We start from the raw sequence: 20088 nt of genomic DNA on the forward strand, positions 1-20088 counted from the left end.
TTCAGGTGCTTTCTGATGAACACCTTACAGCCGGAGTTATTAGCTATACTCTGGTGTTTAACAAAATAAGCAAATCAACATGATCGCAACCTGATGTTTGTTTTCCTTTGACGTATCGCAGGAGAAAAAGTTTATGGAAGTGGCAAAATTCAAAATAATTTCCTCAATTTTGCACCAAACTTTTCTCACTTGCTTAGAGGTGATAGAGTCAAAAACATTGTGACGGAGCGAACTTTCCCGTTCACTGGTGGGTCTGTGACCCACGAAACTCTGCAAGATGTTTAAGCCCAAACTTTCAACATCTAAGAAAACCAGCTAAGTTTTTTAAATGTGTCCATATAGTTTGCAACTTCAACTTCCTGTTTGTGTTGCGTCAATGTCTGACGAAATCGCGCCAAACCAACAGAAACGCACCTAATTCGCAATTTTTGCGACATTTTAAAAGATCAGTTCACATTTTCTTTGTTTTTTCTTCTTCATCCAAAATTATCACGATAATTGAATGGATATATAGCTCCTATTTTTTGGCATTACGAAACTCAACTAATTATTAAAGTTACTTTTCAAGGAGAGATTAAATACTTTAAGACGGCGTAACCTGTTAAAGGTTATGTTAAATCATCAAATTACTACAAAAAGCTGCTAGTTTGTACATTTTACCAACAAACTTAATCTGCGTGAAAACTTTCAGTCGCAACTTTACATGCAGACAAGTTCAGATTTATTTTTATTTTATGTTACATCAGCTTGAATTCTACGATAACCAGCACAGAGCAGATTTAAAAGTCTAATGTATTCAGTAAAAACAGGCGTTCCTCTTGGACAACTTTACGGCTGGTTGGAATGCATACTTTAAAAATTGAGCTTCGCGCTCTCAAAGGAACTCCTTGATGTTTTTGTTGCATTCAGCTCCTGATTGCAGCTCTAATAAAGACCCAAAAAGCCTTTGATCGACTGTCGGTGCGTGTTTTTGTGCGTCCATCTGCCCTGCGCAGACAAACCCAGAGGAGAGCGAGCACACACACACACACCCCCACACACACACACACACACACACACACACACACACACACACGGTTCCGCTGAATAGAAGTGAGTTTTCTTTAATGAGAGTGAAATTTAAATCCAAGACATTGTTCGGTTTTCGGGCTGCAGCCAAGAAAAGCAGGTTCCCCTTCCTCACAAACACACCACTCAGTGACGTAATGCTTCACCGGAGCGCAGACATGTGTTGCATCAAAGCCAATCACCTGCTGGGAGGCGAAATACATTTCAATTAGTTTTATTGTTTTGCCTCTACAAGAATTTACACTCAACTAGAAACAATAAAAGTTCACTTCAGTTGTTAAAGCGCCGCACCAAAACCTGGAAGCTCTTTCAGAACCCCAGAGATCCCATGCAGACATCTGACACCTCGGAAACCGCTTTCAGGAAACCCAAACCCCGACACTTAAACCCCGCTCAGGTCCTCAGACGTCTTTCACAACCACGGAAACTTATTTACGCCAGTTTAACCCCATTCACCCCCCAATTTCCCTCAATGGGACGTTTATTTAACACCTAGAACTTTTTAGAAACTCTTGGCAACAATCAAAGCTCTTCAAAAAAAAAAAAAAAAAGAAAAAAACTAAGAAAAGAAAAATCCTTGGAAACTTTCCAAAAGCCATAAAACAAGTTGCGCTCGGACTCATTCAAATCATTGAACTTCTGAAAAGCTTGACCTCATCAATCTCAGAAGAATAGCCGTTACAGAACCAGTTAAATCTTAAAACACTCAAGTAATTTATTGAACAGTTGCTCAACTTTCAAGTAAAAAACAATTACCTACCTACAGATTACTAAAACCTTCCTAATTATACAATGAAAACAATCCAACCATCTAAATTTAGTTAAAAATACAAAATCCCAAACATTTTCTGAAACTTTCCAGAGCATTTTTTATGTTCTCTAAATGATATTTAAATTGTTTTTTTCTTAATTTCTGCTTAATTCAATTTAGTTTTTCATATAATGACTTCAATAAATTCTTGTAGATTTGTTGCCCCCATTATCTCTGGATGACCACAGCATGCGGTTCTAATAGAGCTACTGGACCTTGATGTTAGAGTCTATTAAGGTTCTTTGGTGATTTTACGTTTGAAGGTCCAGTTGGCCGCATCCGATTTAGGACCAAAACTGCCATTTCTTACATTTCCAGCTGCTGTGGTTCTGAGTCAAACCAACCTGTTCCCCTCCTCGCCTGTGGGGGCGCTGCACCAAGAACCACTGAAGGAAACGACACAAAAACCTCTGAAGGCGAAATGCAAACAAAAATGGAGAGGTGCCAGATTTTAGCAGTTGTAGGATTTCTCTTTTGTCTTTGGTAAAAGATAACGAGACATTTCTTGTGCTAGGCTAACACGTTTGCTTTGGTTGTATTTACCCAGAATGCCCTGCGCTGTAGTCTGCTTCCTGCTTTTGGAGCAGTCTCCAGTCCGCTTGTATTCACATATGCATTTGAACCGCACCAGAGTTCACTTCAACTGAACTAAAACTGAGGTTTGTAGGTGGACCAGAGTTTGATTTATGGTCCAATTACATATTCACAACTCGACAAACAAATCGGACTTTAAGAAATTTCTGAAATTTGTCCACCCAGCTCAGAATTTTTTCTTTTTCTGAAAAATGTCTGAAGGTAATCTCAAAATTTCTGAGTTTTTTCATGTACTTGCTGCTCAAAGGGATAATGGCAGACAAACAGTTTATCCGCCATCTTCGGTGGCTATGCTAACTACCCTTAGCATTCACAACATGCTCTGTTAGCAGAAAGCAATGGTGAATGACAGCGTTAAGACCCGCCTCCTGGCTCTGATTGGTCACAGCATGATGACAGTTTCAACAAACATGTAAAAAAATTTCATAAAAAGTTACAAACTGCAGCTTTAATTGGAACTTATCGTGATGTTAAACTAAAATTCCTACAAGAAATTTATCACAATAAATGATAATGCAAACATCCAGCATTGGGTAGGAACTAGTTACATTACTTTTTTGGGGAAAAAATAAATAAATCAGCTTTTAGGAGTATTTTTCCTTCTCTGTACTTTAACTTGTGAAACTTTATTGTGGTATCGCTACTCTTATTTGAGAAAAACTGAGTTTTTGTTAAAATTTTATAAGTTTTATATTAAAAGACGTGGGAAATTTTTTTATTTAGCCTTTTACTTTAATTTTTAACTTTATATTTTGCCCCATTTGATGAGGTAATTTTTAAATATTAAATGATTTTATCAGTTACTTGAGACTTTACCAGTTGAGTAATTTCTTGGACGGATACTTTTTACTTTTATTTGAGTAAAACTATGTTGAAGTTGTTCTTCTCTTACCTGAGTGTGATTTTTGGGTACTATACTCACCTGTGCAGGTGGTCATAATCTTAAGCCTGATTGAAGGAAATGTGGAAATAAAACCCAGAACCTCTTGATGAGGAAACATCAGAGCAGAGTTGGGTATAGTTACATTTACTTGAGTTACTTTTTGGAAAAAATTTACTTTTAGGAGTTTTTTCCTAGTCTGTGCTTTTTACTTTTTTAAATTTCTGGATTTTCTACCCGCTGAATGAAAAATAAACTTGTTTCAACCAGAAATTCACCAGACACAGACACACACCTGCAGTTTTTGTTAAAATTTCATTTTTTTTAATTAAAAGAAACTAATTTGGAAAACTTTTACTTTTGCCTAATTTTGTCATTTTTTTGTTATTTGTATGAATTATTGTCATTTTTGTCCTTAAAATACCAAAATTTCCACTTAACTTTATATTTTTATCTGTCTGATGATGTCATTTTTAAATATTAAATGATTGATAATTTGATCAGTTACTCAGTACTTGAGTAAACTTTTTTACCAAATACTTTTTTTACTCTTACATGAGTAATTTCTTGGATTCAGAGCCGGCCCAATGCATATGCGAGCAAAGTGGATGCTTAGGACCTCCACGCCTCTAGGGGACCCACAAGAGCACAGAGCCAGCATAATAATTTCTTTAGCAACTTTAATTAATACAAACTAGATGCTATCACACATGGAAAAATTATTTCTATTTTATTTTTATAGTTTGGTACAAATAATAGGTTAAACTCTTTCTCCTTTTGTTCCACTGCATGTTGGAAAAATTTTAGATATTAAACTTCTTAACTTGTTTACTGTAAATTCCTTGTTTTTCTGTTGCTGTTACTTTCAAGTAGTTAAAATAATATGGCATATTCAAAAAGGATGTGTAAATTATTCTAGATCCAGACCTTAAAAAGGGTTCTGCTTATTAAAAATTATTTTGTTTATTTTATGAGTATCAATATTAGAAAAATAGATCACAATTCAATCAATTCTGATCAATAAAATAAGGATTTAGGTCCCTGTTTCTTTGAAAATGCTTGCTGTTTTTAGCTGAGTTTATTAAATTAATTAAAAGTGAATCCTTTGTATTATAGTCAATATTTTCTTTTGGAAGAAGATTTTAGTTGTTTGTGATAATTTTGTCCTAATTGTCCTAGATAGAGAGTTCAGGTATATGAAATACCTGAACCAGGGGCCCAAATTTATATCTTTCTTGAACTTAAGTAAGGGGCCACACACAGTCAGTTTGAGGGCCCCATATGGCCCCTGCACCCCACTTTAGACACCCCTCAAATTATGCTAAAGCTAACTGGTATGTTACATACATACAGGTAAAGTAGCTTAGGAATGATAAAGCATCTGGTGGTGAAATGTTGATATTGGGGGCCTCAAATGAAAATATGCTCAGGGCCCCAAAAATGCTTGGACCGGCCCTGCTTGGATGGCTACTTTCTACTTTTACTCTAGTAGAAATGTGTTAAAGTAGTTCTGTTCTTCCTTGATTATATTTTTGGGTGCTCTACCACCTCTGCATCAGGGTAAATTAACTTTTTTTTTGCCGCCAACGCTACCTGACATGCGCAGAACAGACAGGTGTTCTGATTCCCACCGCGACCGTAACATGTGTGCACTCTCACACAACAAACAAAATAATAAGAATGAAAAAACAATAACTTACAGGTAGGATGTGAACACGCTCAGGTTGCTCGGTATCTCCCGGAGCCCCAGGTCCGAGCAGTCCACCCGGTGCAGCAGCCCGTCCCCCTCGCACCGACAGCGGCCAGGGCAGGTGGCGTGTCCCGCTGCTCTGGAGCTCTCCTCCCGGGACTCACCGGAGCTGTTCCCCGCTGCTGCTGCTGCTGCTTTCTGCATCCTCACCCCGGCCTCGGAGCTCCACAACCCGACCGAGAGGACCGCAAGCACCGCTAACAAAGCCCCGAACCCCCGCATGTCCCGCAACGGGTGGAAGTTTCTTGCCCGCGGCAGAAGTGGGTGAATAAGGGGAGAGAAGTTGCGGGAATTAGTAGGTAGTTCCTCTGATGAGGGAAAGCAGGTTGTGGGAGCTGGAAGTTTGCAGCTTGGTGTGTTTCCAGGCTGGACGCGTGGAAATGCGGAGTGTGTGTGAGTCAATCCAGTCAGCACAGCGGCGTGAAAAACCCCGTCCACTTATATATACACCCAGCCCCTGCGATCACAGGGGGGCCACTCCGCTTTAAAACGGCCAGATCTGGGATTCATCCCATCAGCTGCATGATTTACACTGGAGAAAAAAGATTTTTTTTTAATCTGATTTTGACATTTAAAGTGGGGAAAATGCTTCTTTACTGGTTTTCTATGAAGCATTAAATCTGGGAAATCAAATGTGCAAAATTTGCTCTAAACTGGAAGTGCTGCATATTCAGACAATTTTATGTTTACAGATATGTTTTGTAAGCATTTTAAAAACACCAGCACTTTGATAAAGGCCTTTAAAATAAGTTTCCCGAACCACATATTTGTTTTTTACTTATTTTATTCATGACATTTTATTAATGTTTCTTAACCTTGTGTTTGTTTTATGGGACAGACCAGATATTAGCATTTTGCTAAATAGCAGAATTTACACATTTCCATTAGCAAAATAATCATTTTCAGAACAAATTTGGTCAATATTTTAAAGACATTAGCACTAATTTTTGCATTTTGCTAATGGAAAATTACCAAAATTATTTTCTAATTAGTGAATTTTCAATTAGCAAAATGCGCTAATGGGTTTTCTTCCTGGATGGATGGATGGATGGATGGATGGATGGATGGATGGATGGATGGATGGATGGATGGATGGATGGATGGATGGATGGATGGATTTTCATCTTTAACTTCTTACTCACCAGGCGATTCTGCAGTAAAACCTTTCCCACAACATGATGCTGCCATTTTTTCCGTCCAGATGTGACTCTGGTCATTATGCCCAAATTTCCATTTTAGTTTCATCAAACCATCAGAAATGACTTGATCAATTCAGAACTTTCTCCTCAAATTTAAAAACTGTAACTTTCCTGGATTTACTTTACTTTACAGATTTTTTTAAATCTGTTTTTTTTTTTATTATTCCAGATGTTTTTCTTTTGTCGTCTTGAACTTTTTATTGTCCGTTTCATATCTGCTGCTAAGACATCTGCTGGTCAAGGAGTTGATTGTTAAGCTAAACTCATTCTTAGGATGGAGCATGGAGGTGGCAGCATCATGCTGTGGTGATGCTTTTCTTCAGCGGGAACTGATGGTTGATGGAGTTAAAACGAGTAAAACCTGTTAAATATGCAGACAGATATTATGGGATGGTTTAGATCAGAGCATTTAGAACGGCCTAGTCAAAGTCCAAACCTAAATCTATCGCGGAATCTATGGAAAATCTCGAGACACCCACAGTTGGAAAACCAACAACATACAGATTCAAAGTGCCAGATTTATAAGTTTACACCACACTTTTCAGATTTTTTAATTTCTTGAATCCATCGTTGAAGTTTTTTAAAATAATTTTCTTTATCTTAAATTTTTTTGTGTGCATTTTTCTGTCTTCCTGTTGTTCTTTTCCATATTTTGTTCCATTTTATTTAACAATTATTCTCTATTTGTCTCTTTTCAGTGATATATTTTTTCTTTTTGTATCTTTTCATGTTTCAAAGATTTTTTGTTTATATTTATATATATGTATTTATACATCTGAGGTGTAATTTCTTATAATTTATATATGTTTTTTATTTATTACAATAATTTAAATATTTATTTAAACTGTTCTTATTTTCTTATACGGTTACCTCCATGCAGTTTTTGTATTATTTAAACGTATGGCAGGTTTTCAAGTTTTAATTTCTGTTAATTTCCACTTTATTTATCCAACTGTGAGCAAAATTAGCATATAATGTCACTATTTTAATTATTAATTTATAAGTAATTGTCAAATTAAGGTCCTGACATTCACTGACATGTATAAGCAACAAAAATCTGGCTTCAGGAGTTTATTTTTAGGTTTGTTGAAGGACCACGTGTCAGAAATCTGACAGACTGAAGTTAATGATTAATGCAGCTCACTTCCTGTGTCAGTGCATTTTATGGAAATCAGACTGAGAAGCTTTCTACGTTACAAATATGCGCAGAGGGGCGGGGGGCAGGAAAAGGTGAGATATGAAGATGTTATCAAACCCTCAGAGAGGCAGTGATGATGCAACATGAGGCGACCTGAGGAAAAACACGACTGGCTTCAGCGACCATTTAAAGAAACAGTCAACCATAAAATCCATTTTGTTGTAGTTTTTTTTTGTCTCGGACATGTTGTAGATCTTTAGCTGAACTGGAAAATCATTTACTGAAGCTAAAACTCAACTGAATGAAAAGGAGTAAAGAATGGGTTCAGGTTTAAAAGTGAAAGCTAAATTTTTTGTTAAATAAATCAGATTAATTACTGTGTTAAACTAAACCACTTAGTTTTATCAACATTTAAATTCTGTTTTAAGGGAAAGCTTTAAAACTTTATCACTTTTATTTACTCTAGTTAGCAAAAATTATTTATTAAAATCAATATCACTCAATAATCAAAATATTAAAATTACTGTAATTTATATTTTATCAATATTTGTGACGTTTTAGCGTTTAGGTTTCAGATTCATTGTTTTTATTTTGGTGAAACACTGACCTCTAGTGGTTGAGCTGCAACATTGCAATAAATTTCCAGGTTTTTGTTTATCCCGAATTTGCGGGACTGAAATTCTCATTTTCGATGTAAGTTTCACGGAGAAAACTTGTCTATGCAACAAACAGCAGCTTATTATTTAAGTTTTGACGTTAAAAATTAATTTGGTTAATTTTCTTCCAATAATCTTCTGATTCACCGCCTTGTACTTGTCATGTTTGCAAAAAGTTTACAGAGTAATCTTTTTTTTTTTCATTTGAATCACTGGATATAACAAATATAATTCTATTCTATATGATTTGGGCATTTCTATGACTATTTATCATAAAAAATTGTCATTTAATTTAAGTGAAAATACTTAAATACAACGAAAAATAAAGTGAAACACCTGGTTAAAGTGCATAGGTACGAAATGAAAACTCATGGTTACGAAACGGGGTTACGAAGAGGCGAATGGACCCTGAGCTCCTCCGATGTTTTCCTCCTTCAGCCTGTTGTCAATGTGAGAAACTCCAGCAGCTCCGTATCACGTGATACAACAGAGAGTAGGTTAAAGTGAAGATGTCTCACTCGGCTGCCACTTCTAAGCTCTGGATTCAGTGATTTTCTTTTAATCACACTTTTAACATCACCATTTACTTACTGTATGAAGCTTTATGATGTAGCTTACCGTAGCTAATTGGCCATCAATCAATTAAATTTTTACATTAATAATTTTACTTTAACAATGATGAGTTTAAAAATGACCTTCATTTTTTAATGCCCAGTGCTATGTACTTAAGTGTTTTCCTTTTGTGATTTTGCTTGATGTACATAAGTGTTCTGTTGGTAATTTTGCTTGATTCCTATAAAGCGTCTTTTAGTTTTTTTAGAAAGCGCTCTACAAATAAAATGTATTATTATTGATTTTATTCTAATTATCAGTATTAATTAGCTTTAGTTATATTGAAAAACATCTGCAACCCTCAACTCTGTAGTTTTAAGTGGCTCTTGGTTCACTAAATATATTGTGAAATTCTGTGGCCTCCTGAAAACCTCCCCCCACTACGCCCCGTGGAAATTTGGCTTAGAAACGCCACTAACCGAAACGAAAGCATCCAAATCTTCTCACAGTGACTCATCGTGTTGTAAATTGACCATCTTGGTTAAAGCTAGCCGGCTAGCTGCTAACTCAGACTGACGCCATTAGTTAGAGGAAAGAACGCGTAAGAATCAAGAAGAACGATCCGGTTCCGATTTTAGACCCGTTCTCCTTTCAGCTACGGACTGATACCGTTAAAAGTTCGGGTTGTGTGAGCTGTCAGGGAGCTGTTCTGATGATTTTAGCCTCTTTTTTAAAGTCGGAAGTCGGTGCACGGTTCGGACGGAGTTAGCATTGTTAGCAGCTCGGAAACAAACGTCTGTTTTTCTGGAGGAAAACTCGAGGATTTGTTTTTTTGGGGGGGGAATAAAGTGACACCATGGCAACAGCGGGGGCGGCCGGAACCAGCGGCAGAACCTACTCCTTTAAGGTGGTCCTACTGGGGGAAGGCTGCGTGGGGAAGACGTCGCTAGTGCTGAGATACTGCGAGAACAAATTCAACGACAAGCACATCACAACCCTGCAGGTAAGACGGTCCTGGAGGAACCGAACCCCGTCGAACCGGGCTGCTGATTATTCCCAGCCCCCCGGTGCTGGGCTCTCTGGCTGGAGGGGGGGAGGGGGGGGGTCAGTCAGTCAGGTGTTTGTGAGAGTTGTTTACGTTCATCCAGACCAGGGAACGGATCCGGTTTCACTTCCAGTTCGGATCGGAGTGTTGGATCCACTTCCACAGCAGGTCCGGGCGGAGAGGGGAAAGTCCGGTCTCGCTTCTCCCCCATAAAAATAATATTTATGGCAGCCTCACATGTCCAACTGCTGGAACGATTTGTATAACATTTACATTTTCACTGGCACAGCGGCGTGATCAGAACAAACCCAGTTCAATTTATTATTCAAAGTGGACCAGAAAGAAAAGCATGTGGCGACAGTGGAGAGGAAAAACGCCACCATGTCAGGAGGAAACCCGCAGAATCAGACCGAATGTGAGATAAATGCACAGAAATAAACAACCTAAAGACAGAAATATCAACTTTAGCTACAGGGAGTTCATAGTTTATTTAATTTGTTGTTTTGTTTGTTTATTTTGGATATTTAAAATGTCCTCCAGTTTCAGTGTTAAACTTTCATTCAAAATTTAAAGCTTATTGATTTTTGAGAACGTGTTCTTGCATAATTACACCATTAAAATGTTCTTAAAACAACAATATTATTGTTTATCGCAATAACTTCTGGGACAATTTATCACTCAGAAAAATCAGTCATCACACCAGGCCGATATAGATGAAATTTATGTTTTTCATAATTTCATATTCAAAGAATGAGACTAAAAGTGTCAATAATATTATTTCTGATCAGTTTTTCTGGTCATTTGATTGAAAACTGTGTTTCTTGTTTCATATGAACATGTATCCATCTTCTTTTTGCAATAGTTTTGTTTTGAAACCTAAAAATAGGGGGGTAAAGTGGTGGAGGTTTAAAAAGGACAGATTTCCAAATTTATTTTCCCAAGGCTTCCCACATCATGATTCTGACACCACTGTGTCTTCGCATTGGGCAGGAAGCTTTATTGCTGTTGAAATTACTTAAATCATTCCTAAAATAATTGGTTGTTTGTAATAGTTGACATCGTTTCTGTTTTAAACTCTAGATTTGATCTTTTTTCTGGACATTCTCTGGATGTAAATCGGAGCTGAAACTCTTGACTCTTCATCCTCAGAGTCAGTTTGAAACGTTTAACTGCTGCTCAGGGTTTTGAAACTGAAACTTTTCTGCAGATTTTAGGGGAAAACGAAAAAGAAAACGTTACAAAGATGAAAGCATGTTGACATGTTTGAACGTCTCAGATGAAGCAATCCTGAAATCTGAACCTTAAGGAAGGAAAATGAATCTCTTTGGCAGGGATATTTTTCTGAAGCTGGTTGGACGTTCAGCCACCTTAAACATGCATGCAGAGATGAAATGGTATAGTTTAGATCCAAAACATTCGCTTTGAATGGCCTAGTCAAAGTTCAGTCCAGTTGAGAGCATTGCAGAACTTTTTAAAACAGAATTTCACAGACTGGTTGCGGCGCTCGGCTCACATCTAATCCTAACAAAATACGTCAAGGTTTGACGACGAAACATGACTTTTGCTCTTAGACAATTATGATGCGTAACCATGGTAACAAGGTATTGGTTTTACAACCAGTTAATATGATATGGACTTAAAGTTTTGCCACAATATTTTGTGATAATGGTAAAAGTGACAATAGCAGTAGTTTATTACTGTTTAGTTTAGTTAAACTGAAAAGACGCATTTAAACTGGAATTTATCTTAACAATAAATCGGAATTCTTATCGTGATAAATGATACGATAAATGACGCCCACCACTACTGATTAGCGTCTCAAAAGCTCAAATAAAACCTGAACTTTGACCCCAAATTGTCTCTTTCATGACTCATAGTGAGCAATAACTCCTACACCTTTCTTACCAGAGAATAAAGTCACAATATTAACTTTATTCTTGTAATTTACATACTTGATTTTATTCTCTTAATATTTAAGTATTTTTGAATTTAATTGAGAAAATGTTAAAGGTGAATTATGAGTAATTTTGGAAGTTCCTGCTACGTTTTAATGTATTTGAAGTGAATATTGACCTTAGAGCTTGTGATCGTTGCTTAACCTCTGACCTCGCTGACATTTCTCTCTCTTTCTCAATACATTTTATTGAATTTTCTCTTATCGGACACAAACATCCTGACGTTGACGTTCACTCACAGAGTCACAGTTCAAACCTGCAGGATGTGTGACGATAAAATCCAGAAATGAACCAAACAGGATGAGACAAAGAAAATAAAACTCAAATTCAGAAATACTTTATTGATCCCAAAGGGAAATAAAATAATTAAAAAGTAAATAACTAAATAAATAAGCCAATAGACAATTAATTTAAATAAGTAAGTAAATAAAAAATAAATAACATTTAATATATAAATAAATCAATTAAAAATTGTAATAAATTAAAACTGTAACAAGTAAGTGAATAGAATTAATGAATAAATATAAATAAAAAATTAAATATAATAAATAAACAAGTTTAACTAAATTATTGTGTAAATAAATAATTAATGTAAGTAAGTAAATAAGAAAATAAAAGTAAACTAATAATCACTTAATAAATAAATAAATGGGCCAGATGATCCAAACCAGTGGAAATGTTGAACGGGACTCGGTGAAGTGCATTCTGGGAGTTGCAGTCCGCCTCCCATCATGTCAGCAGGGCGGAGGAGGCGTCCACTCCAGTCACACGGCGCCGCCGCAGGGCGCCGCGCCTCACATGAGCCGCATCCCGGCTGCACGCAGGAAAACGATTAACTGAGCCGCTCTGATCCTCAGACGGAGAGCGGAGATCACAGGATCAGGGCAGAAGTTGGACAAACTTCCAACACGCTTGGCTTTGTTTTGTTTTTTCCCTCCTCCGTATGAACGTCGGGTCATTCTCAGCACGAGCTCTGCATTAATGAAACGCCACGCTGAGTCATGGGGCTCCATGTTTTTCTGGCCCCTCGCCGCCGTTTGGATGCTGCTCAGTTTAGCGTGAGAAAACTGCTGATATGGGCAATAAAAATACTCAGGATCAATAAAAGCAGCTGCTGCAGAAAAGTTTCACTCTGAGCTCATCCAGGTTTGAGGAATAATCTGCTCAAGTTTCACTGGAATCAAAAATTTAAATTCAAAACGGCGACGATGCAAAACGATGGAAGAATCTAAATGTCTTTTTTTTTGGTATTTAAAATCTCATAATTCATTTATTTGTTGTTTTGTTTGTTTATTTTGGATATTTAAAATGTCTTCCATTGTTAAATATTAGTTATAATTTAAAGTTTATTGATCTGTCAGAATGAGTTCCTGCATTATTATTGCATTCAAGCTTAAAAATGACCTGAAAATAAAAATATTATCGCTATCACAGTAAATCGTGACGCTGATAAACGGGAAACGGCAGCGTGTTTGGATCTGAAGCTCTCAGATTAAATCTGGAGGCGCCGAAGCTCCACCTGTTTCCCACCTGAGAGCTTTGAGTTTCAGTTTCCTGACTGATACGAGTTGAGCAACAGCTGCACAAGCTGAACATTTCAACGCAGACGTTGGTCAATCTGCCACTTTCTTCCTGTTCACTTTTCCTCAAAATGGTTAAAGAGCTTTAGTGAAGCTCGTGGTAACTAGTGGTGCACCGATCCACTTTTTCACTTCCGGTACCGATATGTGAGGTTTAACGTCGGCTGATACGGAAACAGAAAAACAGCTGGACTCACTTTAAATGTTTCTTCCTTTTTAAACACAGTCATAAATCTGCTGAATGAACCATTTATTTAATAACTGCTCAGCAGAACAGCAGACTTCATCACACCAATATCTTCACAAACGTGAATTGTTCAGTCAGTCCAATTGGGAGTAAAACAGCCAATATAAACTGATGAAAACGATTTAAAATGTAAACTTCAACGAGCCTTTTTTCAAATAGTTCAGAAATTGCAATTAGGAATTCTAAATATAATATAGATATATAGAATTAGACTGAATAGATCACCATAGTGACCGAAGCCCAATATAAAATTTATTTTAATATTTTACCGAAACAGATAATATCGGATCGGTGCGTCTCTATTTCTCATAATAGTTTGCTGAAGTTCTGGTCCATTTCTCCTGACAGAACCGGGTCAGGTTGGAACATTGTTTTTATTGGATTTTTTTTTTTCCACCATTGTGATGTCAACACGCCCAGGGCGGCCATCTTGTTTTTCAAGTGGATTTTACAGCTTCTTTTATGTGGACTTTGATTCAGGTCAACTTTACGATGGAATATTAGAGTCAGGCCAAGATCATTTTTTAAATTATGACAATAAAGTCATAATATTACAAGAATACATCCGTCAGGAGAATAAAGTAGTAATTTAATAAATCCACTCAAAAAATAACAAATTATTAAAATGAGGATTGTTGACCATCTTGTGGAGTTATACTTAGATAAAAGTTTTACTCATTTTTTAACACATTAACAATAAATTATTTTCAGTGTTTGGGTTTTGAATTAGTTGTGCAAAACATTTGAGTCTATTTTGAAGAAAGAGCCACAAACTGAGCTGGTCGCATCATATCCTGTTAAATAACCATTTTTTAATCATAATTTTAAGACATTTTTTCTGGTAAATTTGTGTCTTTTTTTCTGCTAATATCATGAAAAGGAGGAAAAATATTTTGTCTATTCTCAGTAGTAAAAACGGTACTTAAATCAGTCTTCATTTAAAAACAGTTGCTGTGTTTAGAAAAGTTTTAATACATCAATTAAAGCAGATTTGGTGAACTTTAGAGTAAAAGATGATCACTTTGTGTTGTATGTAACATTTTATGTAAGTAGATTTTAATCTAAAAGTTGTAGTTTTGTCCCAATATATTCAGAATTGGGCTGCCTAAAATCATTCTAGTGGCAGCAAACGGCCCTCTGCCCCTACTTTGAGAACCCTTTATCAAAACCAAACAATTCTCCTTAAAATAAAAATAGAAGCTGATTATTTTCTACATGAAAACAAACTTAAGTTAATTTCACTTCATCAAGTATCACAGTTTATAAAGTTTAAGCATTTCATGTCTAACAGATAAATGTAGCTGATTTTAACTGGAACTGGACGAATTAAGTGACTGGAAACGGCTCAAAGCGGAGGAAGTGTTGCCTCCCCTCTTCATTAATGTTTAATGGATTGATTATTAACTCTCCTCCTCTTCCTCCGCAGGCGTCCTTCCTCACAAAGAAGCTCAACATCACAGGGAAGCGGGTCAACCTGGCCATTTGGGTGAGACGCTCTCTGATGCTGCTCACGATGCGTTCAAGTACCAAACTGAAACCTGTGATTTTGTGTGTGTGCAGGACACGGCGGGCCAGGAGCGTTTCCACGCATTGGGTCCAATCTACTACAGAGACTCCAATGGAGCCATTCTAGTCTACGACATCACAGACGAAGATTCCTTCCAGAAGGTAAAACCGCCGCGTTCAGTTCTTCTGCTCAGAACTGAGAACTGCTTCCAACAACTGAACTGATTCCTTATTTTGAACAGAATCATGACTCTCAAGACTCCAGAGTTTTGCTAATTAGGGAATCTCTTTTCCTGACTCTCTTCAGTGTCAGGAACTGGTTCAAAATAAAGAATCAGTTCATGTTAAGAGCTGGTTCAACATGTAGACTGTTCAACATCTTGAATCTCTTAGAAATAAGGAATCAGTTCAGATTCCTTACGTTGGAGTAGTTCCTGATACTAAATTATTCCTTATGTTAAATCAGTTCCCGACACTGAACTGATTCCTTATTGTGAACAGATTCCTTAGATTCCAGACTCAATTTGTTCAGGTCCTGATCAGCCGTTTTTCATGATTCCTTATTATTATGATTATTATGATTATTATTATTATTATTATTATTATTATTATTATTATTATTATTATTATTATTATTATTATTATTATAAGATGTTTAAACTGGAAAATAATCATAAACAGACATGCTTTAGTTGAAAGTGAGAAATTATTCAGCAGTTTTTCTTCACCTTTATTTAAACCGTGGGGTCAGGGCGCCCTCTGCTGGACACTTTTGAATCATCTCAGGTTTAAACTTAAAACAAGCCAGATTTAAAAAAAAAAAAAACTTTAATTCAACATGCTAACAACACAGAGGCCAGAGATTCACCTGAACTCTAAAGAAAGTTGCTTTAAAGTAAAAACTGTAACAATATGTTATATTTAACGGGTTTAGCAGAGCTAATCAGTGTTTTTGTGTCATTGCAGGTGAAGAACTGGGTGAAAGAGCTGAGAAAAATGCTGGGAAACGAGATTTGTTTATGTATAGTAGGTGAGTTAACAAAGTTACTGCAGAAATTAAATAAAAGAAAATGTATCTAGAGAAAACCTCAGTATTTACCAACAGAAAATGTCCATGAACACAAATCGGTCTCAGTGATTTTCTTCGGTTTTATTGAGTTTATTTCATCACTAATTGTTGTTAAAAGAAATAAGAAGTTGTCTAAAAATGAGGAGGAAAGTGTCAGTTTCATTTTCTGGCTCCATCACTGGGATTTCACGCCCAATTTCGTTGTGTTGCTGCCGTTGTCATGGCGACCGCAGCTCCGGCTCCACGGAGGACGGAAATGTTTTCCGGCGTTTTAACTGGATTAAATTGTGGCCGTCATGTGTTCGGACCAGATTAAATCTGCGGTTTGGAAACGGGATTCAGTTTTCAACATTTTTTAAATTATTATTTAACATCTTTCAATTGTGGCGTGTTTTTTGGATTCTGGACCTTTGAGGTTTTTCTCCACCAACTTTAAAGTTTACAAACAAAAATGTGATTGTTTTTCTTTATAAAAACCACTGAAGCTCAGTCAGAGTGAAAGTTTTCAAGTCTTACTGCAGATTCTCAGTTGGATTCATGTCTGGACTTTAAGTAGGCCATTCTAACCCATAAATCTGGCTTCATTTTAACCATCTATTGGATCTCAGGCTCCACGTTTAGAAACTTTAATTGAACATGCTAACATGTTTAAAACCTTTCTAGGTTTTATGTGCACCTAAAAAGAATTAAATTAAATATTTTTAGATAAAAGAGTACATTTATTATTTTTATAAACAAGATATTTGCTGGTTTTTGTCCAAAACTCCTATTTTTATAAATCCAGATATTCTCTGACATTTTACAAAGACATAAACATGTTATTTCTGCGCCTGTAAAGCAAAACAAATTTTGCTGGACGATAAATTGTCCCAATAATTATTGTGATAAATGATAATATTGTTTGTATTTCAACTGACGTATTAATAATGGCAAAATAATGCAAGTTTGCCCCTTTTAAAGATAAATAAACTTTAATTTAGTAAAGAACACACAACAACCAAGAACAATAAATAAAGTGGAAATAAAGAACTTACAGCCGAAACTATGAATAAAATGGATTATGATATTTCTGTAAACATAATTATCAGACTCCAAGAGAAAAATAATAAATGATTCAAATGGAGATGATTAATTTGTCATTTGATTCATTGTTTTATTGCTTGTTGCTGCAATGTTTTAAAATCGTTTGTGTCTCTGCAGGTAATAAAATAGATTTGGACAAAGACAGACACGTTTCAGTGGAAGACGCTGAGAGGTGAGGAGAACTGGAGGAAATCAGATGCTTTTCCCGCCGCAGGCAGACAGATGGAGCCAACAAGACTCCTCCGCTGACCTCTGACCTCTTGTTTCTTTTGCAGCTATGCAGAGTCTGTGGGAGCCAAACACTACCACACATCAGCCAAGCTAAATAAAGGCATAGAGGAGCTGTTCCTGGATCTGTGTAAACGTGAGTCTGAACGTTTCATTTATTTATTTAGTTCAAACAAGGATTTAAAAACAAGAAAATAATAAATCAGTAAGACAAGACTGATTACAAAATAATGATCTTACTACTTCCTTTACACACACACACACACACACACACACACACACACACACACACACACACACACACACACACACACACACACACACTGCCTGCAGACATGAAACCAACACACACATTTATCCATTTATGTTTGTTTCAGAATCAGAATTTAATTGTGCAAAGGAAATAAAAAATAGCAACTGTCAAAGAATAAATAAATAATTATATTTAAATGAGTATAAAATATATAGTACAAACATACTGGGATGTTTTTTAGTGCACAATAGTTCAGCCTAGAGAGTTTGTATCAAGCATAAAGTTCTTTATGTTGAAAATTTGAAATTATTTTTTATTTTTAAAGCTTCAAATTTCTAATTTTAAAAAACTAACAATTTATAATTTAAAGAAAACTAAAATGTATCTTTTTTTTTTTTTTTTGTCGGTTAATTCGTTATCATTTCCCCAAATTTTATCTTCGATTTATTGATTAAATCGATTTGTAGTCCAACTCCAGCTGAAAACTTTGCAGGTAAAATTTATTTCTAATTTTTTTCTGTTTTTCCATCAGGCATGATGGAGACAGCTCAGGCGGAGGAGCGAGCGAAGGGCAACGGAGCCAGCCAATCAGCAGCGAACAGACGGGGCGTACAGATAGTCGACGACGAGCCGCAAGCCACGCCCGCCGGAGGATGCTGCTCCTCTGGCTAACACACACACACACACACACACACTGCCTGCAGACATGAAACCAACACACACATTTATCCGTCTGCCATCCAGTTCGTCCGCTTGAAAATAAACTCCACCTCTGCTGCTGAGGATCATGGGAAATCATATTTAATTTCTTGGTCTGTGTTCGCTCCAGAATAAAATTTATCCGAGTGTGCTTCTGTCGCACGTTGATCTCTGTAACCCGTCTCTCTCTGTGTGACATTAAACATGGCGGCTCCTGATTTCTTTCTTTGTGTTTGGGAGTGAAGCTGCTGTGTCTTTATTAACCTTCGGTGGTGCGACGGCTCCACCTGCTGGACGGAGGTGGCAGAGTTTTCTTTTAATCGGTTTGTTGGCAGGAAAACCTCAGAAACGCATTCACGGTTGAAGCAGCGTCTGAAACAAGGAGCTACTGAGCATGCTCAGAAAAATTGCAGAAATGAAGCAGCTGGGTTTCTTCACATAACGAGAAAAAAAAAAAGCTCTGAACTTGCCCTGTAATCAAACTAAAAACAGTAAAAGCGTCTCTAGGGGCTCCAGTTAGAGCTGCACTCATCTAAATAACTCCATGTTTAATCAGGAAGTGAACTGGAAACTTAACGCCAGGATTTATTGTTTATTAAATTTCATACACTGTAAAAAACTGATTTCTGCTCTCATGTTGCTCCTCTGATTTGTAACTTTAAAAGACGTGACAGAATATCACGCATAGATGGAAATAATGATCAGTTGTCAGATATTTTAATGATTGATAAAAGATGTAAAGAAAAAAGTAATCCATCTCCAGCTACATATGTTTGCATTTTTCTTGCATCGGTGTTTTATGTCTGATTTATTTTGTGTAACTAAAGGTTTACGAAATAAAACCCTAAAACGTTTATTTCTGTCAAAATCAAAATCAGAGCTTCAGCTTTTATGTTTACATTCTGCCATAAAATTACATCTTCTCCAAGATTCAAAATATTTTCCACATTTAAACAGAAAAATGAACGACGTGTTGTTGATGTGCCATTATTATTATTACTATTATTATTACTGATTATCGGAGGAATCTCCCTCGCTTGGCTCTGCTCCTCTTCATCACTTTGGATTTTCCTTTTCTCCCTGAACAGAGAAGTTAAACTGTGCATGTTTGATTCCTGTAAACGGCTTTGTTTGTCTCACTTTTAAACAAAATAAAATAAGTTATTTTACAGTGATGGAAATCTGAGTGTTTGTGCTTCAAAACTTCCTGAATAAAAATGAATAATTTTAAAGTTAGAACCAGCTTCAGTTGATCTGAGCAGTGTTTTTTACTTGACTAATATTAGATATTCTTAACTCTAGTAAGATATCGTTTGGTTCATTCGGTTTTATTTTGTTATTATTTTGAGGTTATTCCCAACAACAAAATCTAAAACATCACCGTGTTTAGTCAGAGCTCATAAATGCCCATGCCTGTTTTTGTGTAAAAAGAAAAAGTGAAAGTATGTTCTGCTAGGCATAAAAACATGGCTAAAGAAAAAAATACTTGTTTTAAGCAACATTTTCTATTAAGAGAAAAATTAATTTGTCACTGGAAATTTTAAAAAGTGCAGAAAGTGCTCATCTGTATCAGCTAAATTATTCCAATTAAACAGAGTTGGGGAGTAACTTGTTAGTTACTCAACTACATTTACTTCAGTAATTTTGAAAAAAAAAAAAAAGTGCGTTTAATTTTCGTGAATAAAAATGTCTATTTTAAAACAAACCAAACACTTTAATGTATTTTCATTGCTTTCCAGGAATGAAAATGATGGAAGAAAGAAATAACTCCTCCT

At 36.2% G+C, this 20088-nt stretch overlaps 2 protein-coding genes across 2 annotated transcripts in view; one reads left to right on the forward strand and one right to left on the reverse strand.

The window, feature by feature from the left end:
- The window catches only part of LOC103459341 (leucine-rich repeat-containing G-protein coupled receptor 5A), a 39383-nt gene extending 33778 nt beyond the window's left edge, over window positions 1-5605 (reverse strand). Inside the window, exon 1 of the mRNA XM_008400838.2 lies at window positions 5054-5605. Coding sequence (XP_008399060.1) covers window positions 5054-5325 — 272 coding nt within the window. The 5' untranslated portion in view covers window positions 5326-5605. The remainder of the gene's footprint in view (window positions 1-5053) is intronic.
- Window positions 5606-9173: 3568 nt separating this feature from the next.
- rab21 (RAB21, member RAS oncogene family) lies at window positions 9174-19488 on the forward strand. The gene is made up of 7 exons (XM_008400839.1): window positions 9174-9651; window positions 14902-14961; window positions 15036-15143; window positions 15948-16011; window positions 17251-17305; window positions 17409-17497; window positions 18147-19488. Exons 1-7 carry the CDS (start codon window positions 9505-9507, stop codon window positions 18284-18286), a joined length of 663 nt encoding a protein of 220 aa, XP_008399061.1. The 5' UTR covers window positions 9174-9504; the 3' UTR covers window positions 18287-19488.
- The last annotated feature ends 600 nt before the right edge of the window (window positions 19489-20088 follow it).

This window comes from Poecilia reticulata, linkage group LG23 (assembly GCF_000633615.1).
Source record: "Poecilia reticulata strain Guanapo linkage group LG23, Guppy_female_1.0+MT, whole genome shotgun sequence".
Classification (NCBI taxonomy): Eukaryota; Metazoa; Chordata; class Actinopteri; order Cyprinodontiformes; family Poeciliidae; genus Poecilia; species Poecilia reticulata.

Excerpts from the sequence above, each read along its gene's own strand:
- rab21 (XM_008400839.1), top strand. The coding sequence starts at position 9,505 with ATGGCAACAGCGGGGGCGGCCGGAACCAGCGGCAGAACCTACTCCTTT. Across the intron at positions 15,144-15,947 it reads ACGAAGATTCCTTCCAGAAG|GTGAAGAACTGGGTGAAAGA; the intron begins GTAAAACCGCCG and ends GTGTCATTGCAG. Across the intron at positions 16,012-17,250 it reads GATTTGTTTATGTATAGTAG|GTAATAAAATAGATTTGGAC; the intron begins GTGAGTTAACAA and ends GTGTCTCTGCAG.